This window comes from Psittacula echo, assembly GCF_963264785.1.
Source record: "Psittacula echo genome assembly, chromosome: 3".
Lineage (NCBI taxonomy): Eukaryota > Metazoa > Chordata > Aves > Psittaciformes > Psittacidae > Psittacula > Psittacula echo.
Genome location: NC_137736.1, coordinates 61179151 through 61198055, shown reverse-complemented (window position 1 = coordinate 61198055; position 18905 = coordinate 61179151). Strand labels below are relative to the sequence as shown.

Here is an 18905-nt window from a genome sequence, read left to right as displayed (position 1 = left end):
AGATGCACATTGAGGCTTTTTTTTATTTTTTAATGGCTCCCATAGTCTGATCAGATAGAATCCTAATTTGACACATCCGTGGTTTATTACCAATAGTTTTCTTTTTGCCATGTTCAGTACGGCTGGTTCTCAGGCTTGGTTCTCTGCCTCTCCCCTTGTGATGCCTGCCTAACTAACCGTGGTGGTGGCACAGGTCTTGCTGACCCATGGTCTGCAGTCAAATCTTCCCTGCTCAAAGTGCCAAATCTTGGTCTTGTCAGCAGTGGCTGCCTGAACCCAATGGATGGCTGAGGCAAGGCACTTGGCTCCTGCTGCTCTCCTCGTCCATCCTGGCTCCCGTCAACTTCATTCTTCCACTCCACCCTAAACTCAGGCAGTGGCCTCTGCTGTTTCAGTCTCTGGTCTCTCAAGATTTTCCCTGCTCTGGGTCTTAGATTGAGCACTGTGGTAGCAGCATCCATCTCAGAGTCACTGCTGTCACCCACTGTTAATTGAAAACAAAATTAAAGTTTTAGGTGCAGAATACTACTGTTTCAGGAATATCTGAAAAACAGTATACTGAGCACTAGCAGCCATAGAAGAAAGATTCTCTATGTTTCCTAAATTCAGTGCTTTCTGATTGGACTGGTAATAGACAGTTAACTCTGCCAGGACAGAAGATAGATTTGACTTACAAATATCCCTCCCCTCAAAAGTGTGCTCTTTAGAAAGCCCTTAATCAGCTGCTCCTTAATCACCAAGTGCTCCCCTGTTTGAGTTGACATTTCCCCGGTTCTGGCTCTGGACATGGAAAACCTGGACATGTCTCTCTCTGAGTTACTTGGGTTCTAGTCCCTGCTTATGTCCAAGCAGGATACAAAATTAAGACTTCTCACCCTCATATCTTGTGAAATCTAATCTGAGGCTTTTCCAGAGCACAACATGTACAGGGGATCTAGAAAGCTGACTTTGGAAAAGGAGTGTCTATACTCCACTGAGCAAAGGATCTCCCAAGGTCAGTGTACAGATGGGAGGAAACACCCCATCCTTAATACACCTGAATGTACTATATCAAAGAAAATCCACAGGGAAAAGCTCACAAACTGAAAGTGCTGCAGACTCCTTCACCCCCTCACAGCAGGGTAGAAAACGGTCAAGGGAAAGCTGGCATAATCATTAAGCTGGCATAAACATTCAGGGAATGCTCTAAAATGACCACTATTGAGTAAACCAAGCTGACAGCTTTCTGGATGCACAAATGTACATGTTTTCCACAGCAGACTTATTTTAAATTGACAAACATCTTCATCAAAACTTGCACACTTCAGTCATTTGATATTCATTTTAACAATCATTTATGACTGCCTCAGATCTATTCTTAGACTTAAGTCAGATGTGATGTTTTAAATATAGCAAAGCAAAGACTTGTGTACCGTGCAACTGTCACAAGAACATCTTCCATTGGTAGCCTACATTTTATTTCTTTTAGAAAGGTGAGGAAGAGGTCAAAAAAATATATCACCACATAATTGTCCATTCACCCAGTTAATTATATATTCAAGGAGGTTCTTTGTCAGACTGTGTTTGCAGGCTTTTTCCCCCCTACATATATCAAATAATGTATTTTTTGACAATTGAATAATCTGGAGGCTCATTTCCTCTTTAATTCTAGGTGACAGTAGGTGACCTCTGCAGACATAACTACAGAATAAAAGGCATCCTTCATTGAAGAGAGCAAAAACGTAATTATAAACAGACAAAAGCATGGTTATTGCTCAATTAATTTGGAAAAGTGGAAAATATTAGGGTGGGGATCAGGAAATTTTAGTGACTGTGCAGAGATTTAATCTTCCCAGCAAGAGATCTTGATGGTTGCTTGTTATGAAAGGAAGCACTCCTGAGGAGTGCATGGCAATGCGACCAGTAATAATCAAAAGTAATATATAGAACTGTGCAAAGTTTTCACATCACATGGTTGCCATAGTTTTCTTTTTTGTTGTTGTTATTAGAATTTAAGAACTCCAATATAAAACATTTGTGAGTTTAGGCAGAAAAAATAATATAACATTTTGGTAGTAAACCACAGCATTTTGAGAAGTTCTTCATGAGAACTACAAACCAGATCTCATGTCCTCATTCTCCTCTCTGGTTTGGTTCTCAGAGCACTGTCCTTTATCCTGCCCCTCTGAGAAAAGAAACCAAATAAGCCTATAATCCAGAAGCAAGATCTGGACATTATGGAATAAAGACAAGGAGAATGAGCCATGGCACTGTTTCTGGTGCTGAAGCGTGTCAGGCTGCTGCCTGCTCATATGAGGAGATGTGCTAAGAGGACTACACCACTACAGCATTTAAACTGGAAAAGCCTCACAAAACTCGGCTTGCTGGGCATTTCTCTACACTCAAATACCTGGTTTAGAGCCAATCGCTTTTAATGTTCTAAGACCCCTGCTGAACATCCAACCCTAGAAATACGCTATGAAGGTATTAACACTAGAATGAAAACATTTACACATAAAATATTTAGTATTTATTTGAAAAATTAATATGCTGATTTCTCTAAGTCATCCCTGGAAACACTTGTCTTCTACATAGGCAAAAGAGACAGCAGAAAATTTTTCATTACCTCTGGAAGATGTTTTATTTCTCACTCGTAGTTTCTCTGGGAGTTTAGTGTTTTTAGGAAGTGAAAGGAATCTTTTTGTATTTGCAGCAGCCTGTGTGGAAATAATATAAGAAATGTTAAGCTATTGCATGACTAAGGCTCAAGCAGGTTTATGTAGCTAAATAGTTGGAGATTAGCTAATATGTGATCTTTTACTACACACTCAAGTTAACACTGATTGCTGGTTGACATCTGTGCTAACTAAGGTAAAGACTGAATAATCTCAAGCATCTTAATCAAAGGAAAGCCTACTGATATACCCTCTGAGATCAAAGTTAATAAATGTATGCTCTCTAAGCTCAACCTTACATGTACCGATTTTCCTAAGTAAGCAAACACTGCAAACATGGCATCACTTCATGCAGTTCCAGTCTGAAACTTTTTATTAGTCAGCTGCAAAAAGCAGGTTGAGACTGAAGCTCAGGCACTAATTTGTATTCTGATCCTGCAAGCACTTTATACATATAAATGACTTTATACAGTTGACTAATCACACTGGTGTTGATGGGGAAGCTGGGTACCAGCATGATCATTTACCAGTTCAGGATATAAAATCGTTGGTTTCCCCAAACTAAGCTCTAAAGTCTGTGGGAGCAGAGCACACCTCATACTTCCTGGAACATGAGAGGTACTTTCCAGGACAGATTGCATTTTTTTTTTAAAGCCAAAAGTTTCTCAAGGGCATTCTTTCTTACAAGGATTTTTAAAAACCTTTACAGTCTACCAGCTCTCCTCTGCTTGTACCATTCACTGTTGCGCATTCAATGGGAACCTGAAAGGAAAACTATTTTCCATGAGAGATTTTTCCACTTTGGATATTGTTGTGCTGCTCAAGACTGCTCTGCTTCCCTCCGTGGTGGATTTACACAAGGATAATTACTTTTAAAATTACAGCCTGTGCATTTTAAAAAGATGATGGATACCCTGTTTCTCTCCCTGCCCCAAAAAAATCTCAATCCTGCTGAGTCTCTTCATTATTCCACCTAGTAAATAATTTATTCGTATGACAAAGACGAAATATGTAACTGTGGTTGAGAGGAAAAAAATAAATCAGGAATAGATTTATTGTCACAATTAACACCATAGTATCCCTGATAATGGTCACAAATGAGATATAGTGCCTATTGGATACATCATTCCAGCCTCAGCTGCTGAAGGGCAACTGTATCAATGTGGACAACAGTCACTAAGTATTTCTGTAACAGGAAAATACATATTCATAGGGTGGTTAATTTCCCTGATACGCAAAATGGGAAAATACTGATAGAGAATACTGACCATACCTTAGAAGTACACTGTGTACAGAGCCTGTTCAGCAACTCTGAGCTAAAATTATGTCAGCAGATCCCACTCCCATATCCCATTCTACGAGACTGAAGCTTTGCTGAAAGGGTCAACAGAGTCCATGTGTGCAACTTAAAGTGTAAGTGTGACATTATACGTGCAGTTGTCTTCCAAATCCAGGATTTATTTTTTCTGCATTTCAGAAGACTTTTTTTTCTGCATGATATTTAGCTACAAAGAACTGCTTTCTGTGAAATAACCAAAATGCAAGTACCGGTCTTTCTCTTGACAGGCTGTTCGTTTTCCTCAGGCTCTCCCTGAGGCTGTGCCGCCTACGGATCAGAATTTCTTTGGCCTGCTTTTCATTTGCATCTGCAGCCAGGCTGTGTCGGTTATATGACATTGTCTGAAAAATAAAAGCAGTGGTCACACTCTGAAAAGCACAATGTCAAATGCATTGAATTGCAAAACTGCAAAACAGGCTTTTTGCTTTAATGTTTTAATAAGCATCATAAATCCTTGTGAATAAAATCATATTGCAGATGATTAAGAGCAAGAACAGCAATTACGCCAGCATTTTTTTAGTCATCCCCTTCACAAGCACCTTCTTTTGTTTGTTGCTTTTTTTTTTACCTGATGATCTTCATAATGAAAGAGAAATATGAAAAAGCTGTCTTAATAGAGTGTTCACCCCCATACTGCACTAGCTCATTCAGTATGTCAGTAGCGGATGCACTTTTGAAAGCGATGAGTCACCTAGGGGGAAGTCATTTTTACCTCCAGCAAGCTGAAGCTCGCTCCACTTTTGAATGTTTTCCAAGGGCTCAGGCATTCAAACTTTAGCCCCAGGAGGATAAACGTGAAATGTCCTTTTGCTTTTATTTCACTGTTTTTCCAGCTCATCACCTCTGCTCTTAATACAAACAACTTCACCACTGGAGGCAAATGGAAAATCTAATCTCAAATCACGAAGTGACCAAAATACTGATATAAGTAGACAGTGTTGGGTTGAATTTGCACCTATGATTCTCTTTAAATAATGTAAGTAGATTGCAGGAAATATGACAAAAACATTAAGGTGTATCAACAGTATAATATCAAGTAAGCTATTTACATAAAGGAGTATGAATATGTTTCTGTACATATGAAAGGATATGGATTCATAGGCAATAAAGTAAGTAACAGCGTTAATTACTGTGATACGGTACAGAAGATGTACTAGCCCAAAGATATGTTAGGAAGGTAATCAGTATATACAAAGAATAGTGGGTTATTTAAGTATGCAAAACTTCATCCTTACTCTATGTCGTATTTGGTAGAGATTCTTTGTTAGTATTTCCCGCATATTTTCCATTTCAGTGGGAGAAAGTGGCTTTATCTTTCCTTCATGATATTCACTGTGGCAGGATAAAAAAAAAAAAAAAAAAAGGAAAATAGAGGAGAGGGGGACAGACAGAGAGAGGAAGAATATTATTTTTATGATTGAAAACTACATTTGAACTATTTCCTTTGTTAGAGTTGGAAACAGCATTTCAAAGCAACTGAGGAACAGATGAAAACGTAACGTGTATAGGAATGAAATCTTGATCTCATTTGAGTCAGTGGTAAGGCTCAAAACTCAGCCTCCAAGATTTGGTAAAAATTATATTCAATTGTAAATTTGATAAGGTACTTTTCAAAATGCCCCTCAGGCTTCCCTTGTAGCTATTTGCAGCAGATGGGCAGGCACTGGTTCAAATCCAGTTCTGCTCTACACAGTAAATCAATGTTCCCGTGAGCAGCTGCCCTTGTAAAATTATACACTCCAGACAAGCACAGCTCACCAAGCATTCCACGTGTGAGCTGCAGGCAAAATGCTCTTGTTTCATATCTCCTTAATCTTCAGGTGACATTTGGACACAAGTGTCCCAAGTTAAAGTGATTATTCTGCCTACAGACTGGGCTGTGAAATACATTACGCGACCCAGCTGAAATGCTTGGCCATGCTGGCATTGCTTACTTACCTGAGAGACACTGAAGATGGGACCTTACTTATCATTCCACTCTCTGCCATCTCAATGGCATGTTTGATTTCCAGTTTCTTGTATAAAGAAACAATGCTGGATTTGGGCTGGTTCTCCCGGATTAGAAGTCTTCGCAGGTATTTATTGTCAAACTTTTTAAACCTGTATGAGGCAAACCAACCCAACCACTTAATTTTTATGTGCATATTAAGGAAAGCCAATATACTGTAGCTAATGCCATTGTGAAGGCTTTTCTTACCTGGGAATGTGTCTGTTCATATTAACAACCTATGGCTAAGTAATATAAAAAAGGATCAAATTCATCTTTGCTTCAGATAGTCTTAACCTGTGTTTTGGTTAATACATTAATGGACAGTCTCCCTAGTTAACTTTCAGGTATTCTGTGTTATTAGATAATATTATTTTAATTCTCCATTTTCTTGGAGACAAAGAGAACATTAAATATTTACTGTAATAACAAACAGAAGGTCTAAATTTGCATCGCTGCTTTTTCTTTGAAATTTAGCTTGCTCTGGAAGTTCTCCCTTTCTCCAAAGCAACTGCAACTCTCTTGGATGCTTAGAGAAAAAACATTCATTACAGCCAGGGTGATTTTGTTTGTCAGAAAGTATTCTGCCCTCTGGCCATTCTGACATTATTCTTGAATTTGGGTTTTGAAGGTCATGAAGAGGTGGGACAATCCTTTGCTCGATAATCTGTTCATTAAAGATCTCACACAGACTGAAGAAGAATAAGGCTGAGTAAAGAAAAGTTGCACCCATGTCATGCACCTGTCAGGAGTGTCCTCACTGTGCTGCCCTCAAGCCATTTGGAGAGGGTTCTTCACCATCCTTCCTGACGGTGCTGTTTCTCTTTGTATAAATCACTTAATTCTTGTTGGAGCAGTGACTAGAAGGTGGGTGAGTAATGCCCACGCTTTGGGTCTAAAGGATTTGGGTGTTAAAAGAGTGTGCTCCTGAGAAAAGGGAGTTAGATCCAAACCGATGATGATGATTCAGCAACTAAAATGAAACATCAACAATTCAGGTATTGCCAGTAGTAATCTTCTTAACTGACACTGAGTCTTAAATAATACCATCAAGAAGTGTGGAGCTGCCTGCCATTAGAATATCTCATGTACCTCATGCCAGCTACTGCTTTATCTGTGTAGAGAAAGTCCCAAAGCTCTTGCATGTTTCCCATCAAACAGGACACTAACCCCTCATTTAACACTGCAAAGACATACAATTTGTAGGAGGAAAGCTGGATGGGATGAAAGGCTCCACAGAAATACAGGAAATGCTCTGAAACTGTCAGAAAAAGGGAAAGGACACACACCCTCAGGAGGTACCATACTTCACCCTGGGATCAGAGGGCTGCATTTCTTCCCAGCCAGAGACTTTGTTCTACTTGCTTGTGGTTTAGTAAAAGACATTGTTTTGCTGCTTTCCCTTTGTAACCCACACATTCTAAAAACAACTATCCACTTTCAAGAATAAAATGCTGAAAATGAAATATGATGCCCAACAGCCTTCGTTTGCTGCTGCTGAGCCAGTTCAGCCTTTCTTGTGTAACAGAGGTTTAAATGACATTCTTACTTATCTCTCCAAAAGTTGTGACCCCAGTGTCCACACACATCTTCAATTCCAGTCTTCACATGGTCAAAGAACTAAAGGGAAACATTGGTTCATTACGTAAACTTATAAACATCACCTGGTTTGCCCTTAGACATTATTAGTTTCTAACTTGCTACAAAACAAGCACTTGGTCAGAATTCAGGACAATGCTCCAGTTTAACTAAATGCAGTCAAATCAAACTCTAATTTTGCCCCTGGAGCTTCCTTTAGCACACAGCCCCAGAAGGACAGAAGTCAGCTGCTAATATCCTCAATGTCAACCTTGCTGAGCTTCTGCCTGAATCTGAAGGTTTTTCCCGTATTTTTACTTCTTTTAAGTTCCCTAACCCCTCAAGGCTATGCCTGGGACCTCCCCAGGGACTTCCCCAGGCCTGACAGTGAACCAGGTATAACTTTGTGGAGGAGACAGCTTGAGTGGGCAGCAGCTCCCCATATCAGAACTGGCCCATTGGGATGCACAGAATAGGGCTGAGATATCCAGCATTCAGGTCCTGAGCTCCTATTTTAGGGAACCATGGTTTTAGCCTCACCTCGAAGCATCTTCATCACCTAATATTAGAAACACATTGTTCCTCAGCCTATTATGAATTACAAAAGAGTGAATCAGTTCAGCTAAGATCTTACTTGATCCCCAGAGGCAGCTCGTTTGCTCTTACTCCAAGTACTATAGTAGGATCTCTTAAACTCCAGGGGAACTCCTGGTACACAAGTCCAAAGTATAAACTCTAAAAGGACAGACTTTTAGATGCCTAGATTGACTTCTTTGCTGAATGCAGCCCTTATTATTCCTCATTTTTGGAATTCCAAGCCACCTGCCATAGTTACACTGCAACGAGACATACATTCAAGAATATACAAGCTAATAAACCTCAGTAATTGGAGATGTACACATACCAAATACAAATCCATAAAGAGGCTGATGATGGGAGAGTTAAGTAAGTTTAAGTCTGCATTTGTTTAGTTAAACTGACCCAAATGCAGTGTAATTGCCTTGCCAAATGTTTCTTAGTGTAACAAATTTCTAAACCAACATGTATCTCATAATGTGAAACAAACTACAGAAATTTAATTTACTTGAAGAAGTGAACAATTAAGAAAGTGAAGGTTCAAAACCAGTGATACGCAATAATGCTAATTTTGGTAATTGTCAAAAGTTAAATATAAGCTTTACAGTTGTTGAACTTATAACAGCTAGCAAACCTAAAAGAGCATGTGCTTCTCTGGAATACTGTATATTGAATCCTTGTCTTACTGAAAGACACCTGGAATTTCATCTGTATGAGAGTTTCATCTATGACACTAAAGCTGCAACGTACCCTGTTATAAATTTCTTCACTGACAGCAGGCTGCTTTTTGTTTGACCTTTTAACATCAAGAAACTCCACCAGTGGGCGAATTGTTATTCCCTGTAAAGAGAAAAAAAAAATACATTTTTCCATAAACATAAATAAATAAATAAGCCTGGCAGTCTTTTCCATCTCTGCCAGAGCACTAAAAATGGCTGCAGATAGCTGTTTAGCTCTGGATACTCTTTCACCTTCCTAACCCCAAAATCCAGCCTGACACAGTAATTATAACAATGAATTTACTCTCATCAGCAGCAGGTATGCATTTAGCTAGGAAGTCCTTGTCATAACACAGACTCCATTAATGCAACAGAAGGAAGGAAGAGGCTCCCTAGAGCTAAGAAGTCCAAGAAGGGCAACTTGGCAAACCCCATGCAGAATATGTCACTTGCCCCCTCCACAGTATTTTTAAACTTGGTTTGTTGGAGGTATTTTTCAGTTGTCATGTATTAGAAAAACCCTCACTTTTTTCTGAATTAATAAATGGATCCCACATCATTCCAAAACAAGCACAGAAATTCCTGTTTTAGTGATTACTTCTAAAACAGGTACTCAAAGATGTGTCAACAGTAGCACTAAAATTTCTATTCAAGATCATGACGCTAATGCTTTTGTCTTTGTTTGACTATTCTCAGAGAAAGAACAGAATGTTTTGGCTATCCCAGAATTATATAATGGTTTTTAATACTTATTTGTGGAAGAATTGACATAATTTGTTTATTTGTATAAGTGCACTGGCACAAGGGAGGGGAATGAATCCATCATGGTGTTAAGATCAGTCCCTACTGTCCCAGACAACCAGGTCACATATTTCTTCTCGTAACTGAATCCAGCTTTATCTTTAAAGTAGTTAGGTTTCTCTGCCCCATTGCTCATACTAGAACACGCATCCTGAACTTCATTGTTCTGGTAATTAGAAAGCTGTTTCTTAATTGCATCATGGTCACTTTGTACCACTTTGTTCTTGTGCCAGCATTTGTCTTTCTAGTTTAAACAGTGTTCCTCCTCGGGTGTTCACTCCCTCATATAAACATTAATTATATTGCCTCTTCTTCATTTTACTAAGGCCAAGGCATTCTGGTCTCCTTTCACATGACAGGCCTACCAGTCCCACAATCACTCTAGAACATGACACTATTCTCTGACAGAAATACCTGTCTCAATATGTCTTAAGATCAGATATGCCTTTCTTCTGCTCCCATGGTATTGGTGGCTTTAACTCTACCCCATTATCGATTAGTGTTTTTTTCCCTTTTTCCAAATTAAAGGTTCTCATTTCATAAGGGAAATCCCTAGTAAGAGAGTCCTAGCAAGATGTTTGCACTTATTACTGCTGTTCTGTTTCTACTGTATTATCTTTCAGTTATTCTCTTCTTTCTACATAATACCCCATCTCACTGGCACCCTAAGAGCACCTTCCAAAGCCTGTACTCAAGAAGCGTGAGCAATAAAAAATTCCTGTCTTCATGTGCTATGGTCAGTAATGAGAATATTAAACTAAACCTTCCCCAGGAACCCAGGTTGAACTTTAGAGCAAATGCCCAGAGAGGCTGGGGAATCTCCAACCACAGAGATATTCAGAACTCAACTTGACATGGCCCCAAGCACATGACTTAGCTTTGAAGGTGGCTTTGTTTTGGGCACAGGGTTGGAGTAGAGATCCCCAGAGGTCTTTCTGACCCAAAGAACCATGTGCTTGCTCTTTCCCTTTAAAGAAGAAACTGTCAGCCCCTTCCTCATTCACAGAATCACAGAATCACAGAACATTAGGAATTGGAAGGGACCTCAAAAGATCATCTAGTCCAATCCCCCTGCCGGAGCAGGAACACCTAGATGAGGTTACACAGGAAGGCGTCCAGGCGGGTTTTGAATGTCTCCAGAGAAGGAGACTCCACAACCTCCCTGGGCAGCCTGTTCCAGTGTTCTATCACCCTCACTGAGAAGAAGTTTCTTCTCAAGTTTAAGTGGAACCTCTTGTGTTCCAGTTTGTGCCCATTACCCCTTGTCTTACCATTGGTTGTCACCGAGAAGAGCCTGGCTCCATCCTCGTGACACTCACTCTTTATATATTTATAAACATTAATGAGGTCACCCCTCAGTCTCCTCTTTTGCAAACTAAAGAGACCCAGCTCCCTCAGCCTTTCCTCATAAGGGAGATGCTCCACTCCCTTAATCATCTTTGTCGCCCTGCGCTGGACTGTCTCCAGCAGGTCCCTGTCCTTCTTGAACTGAGGGGCCCAGAACTGGACACAATATTCCAGATGTGGTCTCACCAGGGCAGAGTAGAGAGGAAGGAGAACCTCTCTTGACCTACTGACCACCCCCCTTCTAATACACCCCAGGATGCCATTGGCCTTCCTGGCCACAAGGGCACATTGCTGGCTCATGGTCATCCTCCTATCCATCAGGACCCCCAGGTCCCTTTTCCCTTCACTGCTCTCTAATAGGTTATTCCCCAACCTGTACTGGAACCTGGGGTTGTTCCTACCCAGATGTAACACTCTACACTTCCCCTTGTTATATTTCATCCCATTTTTCACAGCCCAACTCTCCAGCCAGTCCAGGTCCCGCTGGATGGCAGCACAGCCTTCTGGCGTGTCAGCCACTCCTCCCAGCTTAGTGTCATCAGCAAACTTGCTGAGAGTACACTCAATTCCCTCATCTAAATCATTGATGAATATATTAAATAATACTGGCCCCAGCACTGACCCCTGAGGCACCCCACTAGATACAGGCCTCCAACTAGACTCCGCTCCATTGACCACAACTCTCTGGCTTCTGTCCTTCAGCCAGTTCGCAGTCCACCTCACCACCCGACCATCCAGACCACACTTCCTCAATTTAGCTATGAGGATGCTGTGGGAGACTGTGTCAAATGCTTTACTGAAGTCAAGGTAGACCACATCCACTGCTCTGCCATAATCCAACCACCTTGTTATGTCTTCATAAAAGGCTATGAGGTTGGTCAAGCACGACTCCCCCTTGGTGAAGCCATGTTGACTGCCTCTAATGACCCTCTTATCCTTGATATGCCTTGAGATGGCACCAAGGATAAGGTGTTCCATCAGTTTTCCAGGGATGGAGGTGAGGCTGACCGGTCTATAGTTACCGGGTCCTCCTTCTTGCCCTTTTTGAAGACTGGAGTGACATTTGCTTTCCTCCAGTCCTCAGGCACCTCTCCCGTTTCCCAAGACTTGGCAAAGATGATGGAGAGTGGTCCAGCAATGACTTCAGCCAGCTCCCTCAGTACCCAGGGGTGCATCCCATCGGGACCCATGGATTTATGGATGTCCAGATTGCTTAACTGCTCCCTAACCCAGTCCTCATCAACTAAGGCAAACTTCTCCATTTTCCTGACTTCCTCTGGGTCCTCAGGGGTACGGGGCTCCTCAGGACAGCCTCCAGCAGAGTAGACAGGGACAAAGAAGGCATTCAGCAACTCTGCCTTCTCTGTATCTTCTGTCACCAGGGCACCCACCCCATTCAACAGTGGGCCTACATTGCCTCTGGTGTTGGTTTTATCTGCCATATATTTGAAAAAACTCTTTCTGTTGTCCTTGACCCCTCTCGCCAGGTTTAATTCTAAGGAGGCCTTAGCTTTCCTAGTTGCCTCCCTACATCCTCTGACAACAGCCTTATATTCTTCCCAAGTGGCCAGCCCCTCCTTCCATGATCTGTAAACTCTCCTCTTCCATTTGAGCTTACCCAGCAGTTCCTTGTCTAACCATGCAGGTCTCCTGGCTCCCTTCCTTGACTTCCTACGTGTCGGGATGCTTTGATCTTGAGCTTGGTAGAAGCAGTCCTTGAATGCTAGCCAACTATCTTGGGCCCCTTTACCTTCGAACAGCCTTGCCCATGGGATTTCCCCCAGCAATTGTTTGAAAAGGCCAAAGTTTGCCCTGCTGAAGTCCAGGGTTGCGATTCTGCTTGCTATTCTGTTCATGCCGCACGAGATCCTAAACTCCACCATTTCATGGTCACTACAACCGAGGCAGCCCTCAACCTTTACTGCTTCAACTAGACCCTCCTTGTTAGTGAGGATGAGATCCAGCAGTGCTCCTCTCCTAGTCGGTTCCTCCACCATTTGCATCAGAAAGTTATCATCAATGCACTGGAGGAACCTCCTGGACTGTGGATGGCAGGCTGAATAGTCCTTCCAGCAAACATTAGGGAAGTTAAAATCCCCCACGACGACCACGGCCTGTGACTGTGAGGCCGCTCTCAGCTGCCTGTAGAAGGCCTCGTCAACTTCCTCACCCTGATCTGGTGGCCTGTAATAGACACCTACAACAGTATCACCCGTGCCAGCCTGCCCCTTAATTCTCACCCATAGACTCTCAACCTGCTCCTCATCTGTGCCAGGACAGTACTCAGTACATTGTAGATGCTCTCTCAGGTAAAGAGCAACTCCGCCACCTCGCCTGGCTGGCCTATCTTTCCTGAAAAGGACATAGCCATCTATGAGCACATTCCAGTCATGTGAGCTGTCCCACCACGTCTCTGTAATTGCCACCAGATCATAATCTACTGACCGAACACAGGTTTCTAACTCCTCCTGCTTATTCCCCATGCTGCATGCATTGGTGTACAGGCATTTCAGGGTGCGAGCTGAGCACACCTATTTCACTTTACAATTATCCTAATGTCAATCTAAACCTCAGTTTAATGAGTAGTTAAGCTAACAATCTCCTACATAGTCCCCTGCCCCAAAGATTTTACAATAGTGAAGTTGGATGAGATTACTCTAGAATATAAACTGGCTTATTAAAGAATGGTATCAGGCTTCCCTTTGGTAAACCATATTGCATTTCATAACGCATTCCATTTATGTCTATATTTTAAATTATTCTACCCTCCAAAATCAATTTTCGCAGCTTACATGCTAAGATCAGCCAACAGATTTCCAGATGCTCCAGCCACCTTTTCCCCTTTCCCAAGCATAAGCACAGATACTTCCCATGGCACATTTATCCATTTAAAAGACAGGCTAAAAACTTTTTTCCCACAGAACTGTAATTCCATGTACTAACCCCTCACATCGCTTTCATCTCTCTGGATAGCGACTACTCTGAGATGTTTGTTTGAGGGGCTTTGCCTCCTCTACGTTTTGCTGGTTTCAATCATTTCCCTCTCTCCTGGTCACTCTTGACCAGGCCTCCATGGCCACGTTGACACCAGAGGCCAGTTCTTTACGTTCTTCTGCACACCTGGTACTTTTGGATGGATGTCCAGCTGGTTTGCACCATCACTGCCTAACACCTAGACTCAAACACTCCAGTTCATCTCTCAGTGCCCTCAGTGTCTTAAATCCCCTGCTTGCTGTGCACTATATCCAACACAAACTCCTGAGAAATTAATAACTTTAAATATTCTAACAAGGAATTAGTGCTAGGGCTGCACCCAGATTATGCTTTATCTCTACTCCAACCTCACAACATCTTAAATGCTTAATGCTACTTACACGTTAGCACAAGTACTTAATATCTGGCATTCTTTTGCTACCTGTCATCAGTCTGCATAGCATTTTCTTTTAAACTATGACCACAGAGAGTACCTTCAAGTATGTTCCTTCCAGTACATTTGGATTTTTACCGACTGCTTATTTACGAACTGTCCAAGAAAGAAGTCTGTAAGAGAAAACGCATTACCTGAATGAAAACGGTAAAGAATATCACCACGATAACAGCAGTGATGAACAATTTCTTCCTGGGAAACACAGCAGGAGGAAGCAGAAATACAAGTGAAAAACAAATAGCTCCTCGGAGGCCTCCATAGGCAATAATAAATTGGTCCTTAAAAGTGAGAGGAATTGTCCGGAACACATTAATGATCTGAGTCAGAACAAAAACACCTGAGGGAAAAAAACAAAAACAAACAAACCAGAAAAGTAAATTAAATTACACAGAATTCCTCCACAATGCTAATATTTGTTTTAAAACACTTTATTTGCTTCTTACATATATATTATTGAAGGAATTAAGTATTACTCAGACGCTTGAAAACACCATGGAAGAAAAATTTAAATGCTTACAGAACATCATCTTAAACATATAGTTAGTTAACCACTTTCGGTCAGCTGGGTTTAGGACCTGAAGGAGCTAATTAATCTCCACAAGACAGCTATCTGCTAGATTCTGCACCTCTAGAACAGCAATAATTCTCAGTGCCAGTATAGACCAAGACTCCTTTTTTTTTTTCTTTTAATAGGATTTGAGGTGCTTTTGAACCCTTTGGCTTGTCACCTCCATCAATCTCTGCTTTGAACCCTGAAAACTTCTATTCACTTATTTGATTTTACTTGCATAGACAAAAAGGATGCAGGACTGGGGATGGAGGGAAAAGATGCCAGAGCATGCTGGTGTACTGAAGGCAAAGACTCCAGGGTCGTGGTGGAATGGAGAAAAGGTATAAAGGTAGGTAAAGATTGGGGTCCAGGAGGTAGGGGAGCAGTCAGGCTCCTTGGCTGCTTTTCCGCATAAGGTATTGTGGGGTTGCAGGTGCATGATGGAAAATAAATCAGATTTCTGCACTGAAGGGAGACTTGGGAGCTGGAAGTAGGGGTGCAGAGGCAGATCAGAGCATGAGCTGCCTTGACACATGGAGGGACTGAATCATTACACGTGAAATGTGGGTGAGGGGCAGGTTTAAGACCTATAAGCCTTAATTGTTGTACAACTGCTAATTCTTTTAAGCCAAATTTGCTTATATTTTAAAATATTGACTAAAATTCATATACTGTATTTAAGCACACGTACTTAATGCATGTACAAACACAGCAGACTTCCTCTGAGTTTAGACAGGCAGGGTCAGGACAAAACTGATGGGTTCCATTTTTGGGTGGAAGTTGACCCTGCAATCTAGGACACATTGCCAATAAGAAAACCATTCTTATAAGCTGATTGGACTCTGTCCAATTTTTTGTATTTTCTACTTGAGAAGAGGTAAAAAGTTTCACTTGAAAAGAATACTGACGCATAGACTGATAATTGCTTACCTAGTGCCCTCCAGATTAAACAGAAAAGGAGGGTGAAGCTAACGAAGGCCCAGTTCCACTCATGGTTCTTTCCAACTGTAGACACTCCCATAAAGATGAAGATTAATGTTTCACTGACACTGCTCAGCATCTTCATGAAATACTTTATTGTTGTATAGGATTTTTGAGAAACATTTTCTTCCACATATTTATTCATGGTCATGGCACAAGCTGTAATCCTGAAAGACAAATATTACCCTGTATTTCACTGTTTTAATGGGGTTTTTTTTGTCTTTCTCATAACTACAGAATATTATTCACTTTTCCATAGCTGTCTTTAAAATACAAAAGCATAACTTATTCCATAACCGATCTCAAATATATAGGTTTGGTGAACCTACAGTTTTGGGCACAAGGGTTTTTTTCCATAGTGGGGAGTTTTCTGAGAAGACATCAGGTATGGAGTTCTGTCATACTAACTCCACATGGTCTGTGCAGGTGTCACACAAACTCTGTGTTTTGAATGAGGCAGAGCTGAGGAGAGCCAGGGGCAGCCCTGGAAAATGGGGTGCTGCTTCTTTTGCTGCTGAGGAACACCAGACAGGATGTTCCTCAAAATTGCATGTCATGGGGCAGAATTTACCTCACTTCCCACTAGCAGCTGTCTCAATAAACCATTCCTCTCCTCAATGACAGTGACAGTAGTAAGCTCCTCTTCCCAGGCGAACTAAAAAGCAAGGCTACAGATAATTTGCCATCCTCCGCCACTTTAGGCCACGGTTTGCGTTGCCTCTGCACACGGCTGCAGATCTAGTCAGCACAAAATAAAATGGCCATTGCCATGCAAAAACTAGCTCCAACCCTAGGCAAACTCCAAGACTAAGAAGAAGGAAAGCTTGACTAAACTATCGCAGAGCCCCATCTGCATTTCACAGAATCACAGAATCATTTAGGTTGGAAAAGACCTTTTAGAGCACACATCCTCTGTGGCCCAAGAGTAGCATGCTGTCTGGGAAGCAGAGCTCATCATGGTAACATGGGTTCCACCAGAGAAGAAAGGATGCAGGTTAGATAAGCATGTGAGCTTTCTCCCTGCAACACTCAGTGGCTTTAGGTAATGTTTCTAGTTTGAGCATGTGGTTGGGACAACAGAGGTCCTGCATTTTTGACAATACTGACATACTGCCAATGTTCTTCACAGCTCTCCTCCTTGTTCTTATCTTACAGTTGCCCAAACTGGGTATTTGTCATAGATCCCACAAACATATGTGCCTGCATATGTCAGGAAGAAAGCGGGAGAGGACCTGGGCCATGCATGGATTTTGTCCTGGCAAGGACTGACGACTTGGCAGGACATACACCCAAGCCCGGAAGCTGTCAAACATTCCCAGGTTCTTCAGTTTACAGATAGCTCTGGTGACCAGCTTCAAAAGTGTATGTAAAGAAGGGTCTCAAATCTACTTAACACTTTCACTGTCCAGAACTCACTCAGTGGCAAACCAGCTTTTCACAAGCCACAGGTTGCACTAATAGACCTACAAATATTTCCATTTATGTCGTGACAGCTCTCCTGTGTATGCACTGCTTATCTGCACAAGTATAACAAGTCTGATGCATCCCAGCTACCTACAGCCAACTGTGCACACAGTGGAGCTGGCAAGTGCAGGGGTAGCAAATGCAATGCAGCAAGAATGTAGTGGGCAGGCTGCAAAACAGCCATTTCCAGACCCACAGTTTCAGGGTCTCAAAGCTGCAGCTCACTGCCCAAAGCATTAGGGCTGTCAGGTCTACATCAAAGGCACTACAAAACGCTCAGTACTATTTATTAGCTTTTAAAATAAATACTTTTCATTATTATAGTCACTTAGGAAAGCCCCGCAGCTTGCGGAATAGGGAAACATGGTTTGTTTTTGGATCCTGAGGTAATGGAGACACTGTAAATAGATGTCTGATAAGAATCTGCCACCAGATTAATCAGGATCCTTGCAAGCTGTAACTTAAAACATCTACTATGCTTAACCACTAGAATTTAAAGGGACAACACTCTTACAATATTATTTTCAGACACATTTTGCATTCATTAAATTACTGTTATCTAATTGATGAATTGGTTCAGCCGTATAACAAATAGTGCTGTACATTCTTTGTTACTCTTCAGTTAAGTAAAATTCCACAGCTAATCACTGCTCCCTTTATGAGTCTGGTATCTCTTCAGAGTACTAATTTACATGAGAAAAAAAAACCCTAACCCTGTTGAATTCTCTTCAATTTGAAAATAATATGGCAGTATACTGTTAGAGCCTAATATAAAATCAATTTCTCTGAATATGCAAGATTTTATGTACATTATTATAATGCGTTCTTCCCAAACTAAATTTTTACTATCACCATAATCAAAACAAAAGCTTAGGTGTGTTTTATTTTACATTTCTTAACCACATACATTAATTGTGGCTTCTACTTCTGTGACCTGAGGTAGTTGCCTTGGTCAACAATGGGGGGGAGGGGGGGGGGAAACAGTTGCAGTTAACCTGCAACTTTCTGTGCTTCTGAAGAATAGAAGTCCTCCTGTGCAAACAGTACAGTTTCTGTCATGACTGCAATAAACTAGGCCACTGGGTTCAATCCTCAAGTTTCCTTGACCTACTAAACTTACAGTAGTTTCAATGTTCGTTCCTTTCAGCCTGCTAATTCACTGTTGCAAATGGAAAAAAAAAAAAAAAAAAGGAACATATATTATTAGTTTTGCTGCATCACAGCCTTTATGAGAAATTAGTAAGCAGAAAATGCAGCATTGTAATTAGAAATGCAAGCAAGCAAATAAAGTTCAGAGTCACATCTGTATGTTTTACACCTCCGATCCTGATTCAAACCTGGCTCTAATTACAGTAGAAGCTCTTTCCTCTCTTTCAGAAAAGGATTTTCTCACTGCAGCTCACAGGGACATGGTTCAGTACCTTCACTATTTCAGCCAGGTAACCTGGTGCTGGGGTTGTACAGGGATGCTTCAGGAATTCT

The 18905-nt window shown here is 41.4% G+C and overlaps 1 protein-coding gene across 1 annotated transcript in view; it reads right to left on the bottom strand.

Annotated features, from left to right (window-relative positions):
• SLC9A2 (solute carrier family 9 member A2) overlaps nucleotides 1-18905 on the bottom strand; it is a gene marked incomplete at its 5' end in the record, with an annotated part of 33569 nt that continues 14664 nt past the window's right edge. The window contains 9 exons of the mRNA XM_080613803.1: nucleotides 1-484; nucleotides 2606-2696; nucleotides 4203-4334; nucleotides 5229-5325; nucleotides 5932-6093; nucleotides 7530-7600; nucleotides 8885-8974; nucleotides 14563-14765; nucleotides 15909-16126. Coding sequence (XP_080469929.1) covers nucleotides 114-484; nucleotides 2606-2696; nucleotides 4203-4334; nucleotides 5229-5325; nucleotides 5932-6093; nucleotides 7530-7600; nucleotides 8885-8974; nucleotides 14563-14765; nucleotides 15909-16126 — 1435 coding nt within the window. The 3' untranslated portion in view covers nucleotides 1-113. The remainder of the gene's footprint in view (nucleotides 485-2605; nucleotides 2697-4202; nucleotides 4335-5228; nucleotides 5326-5931; nucleotides 6094-7529; nucleotides 7601-8884; nucleotides 8975-14562; nucleotides 14766-15908; nucleotides 16127-18905) is intronic.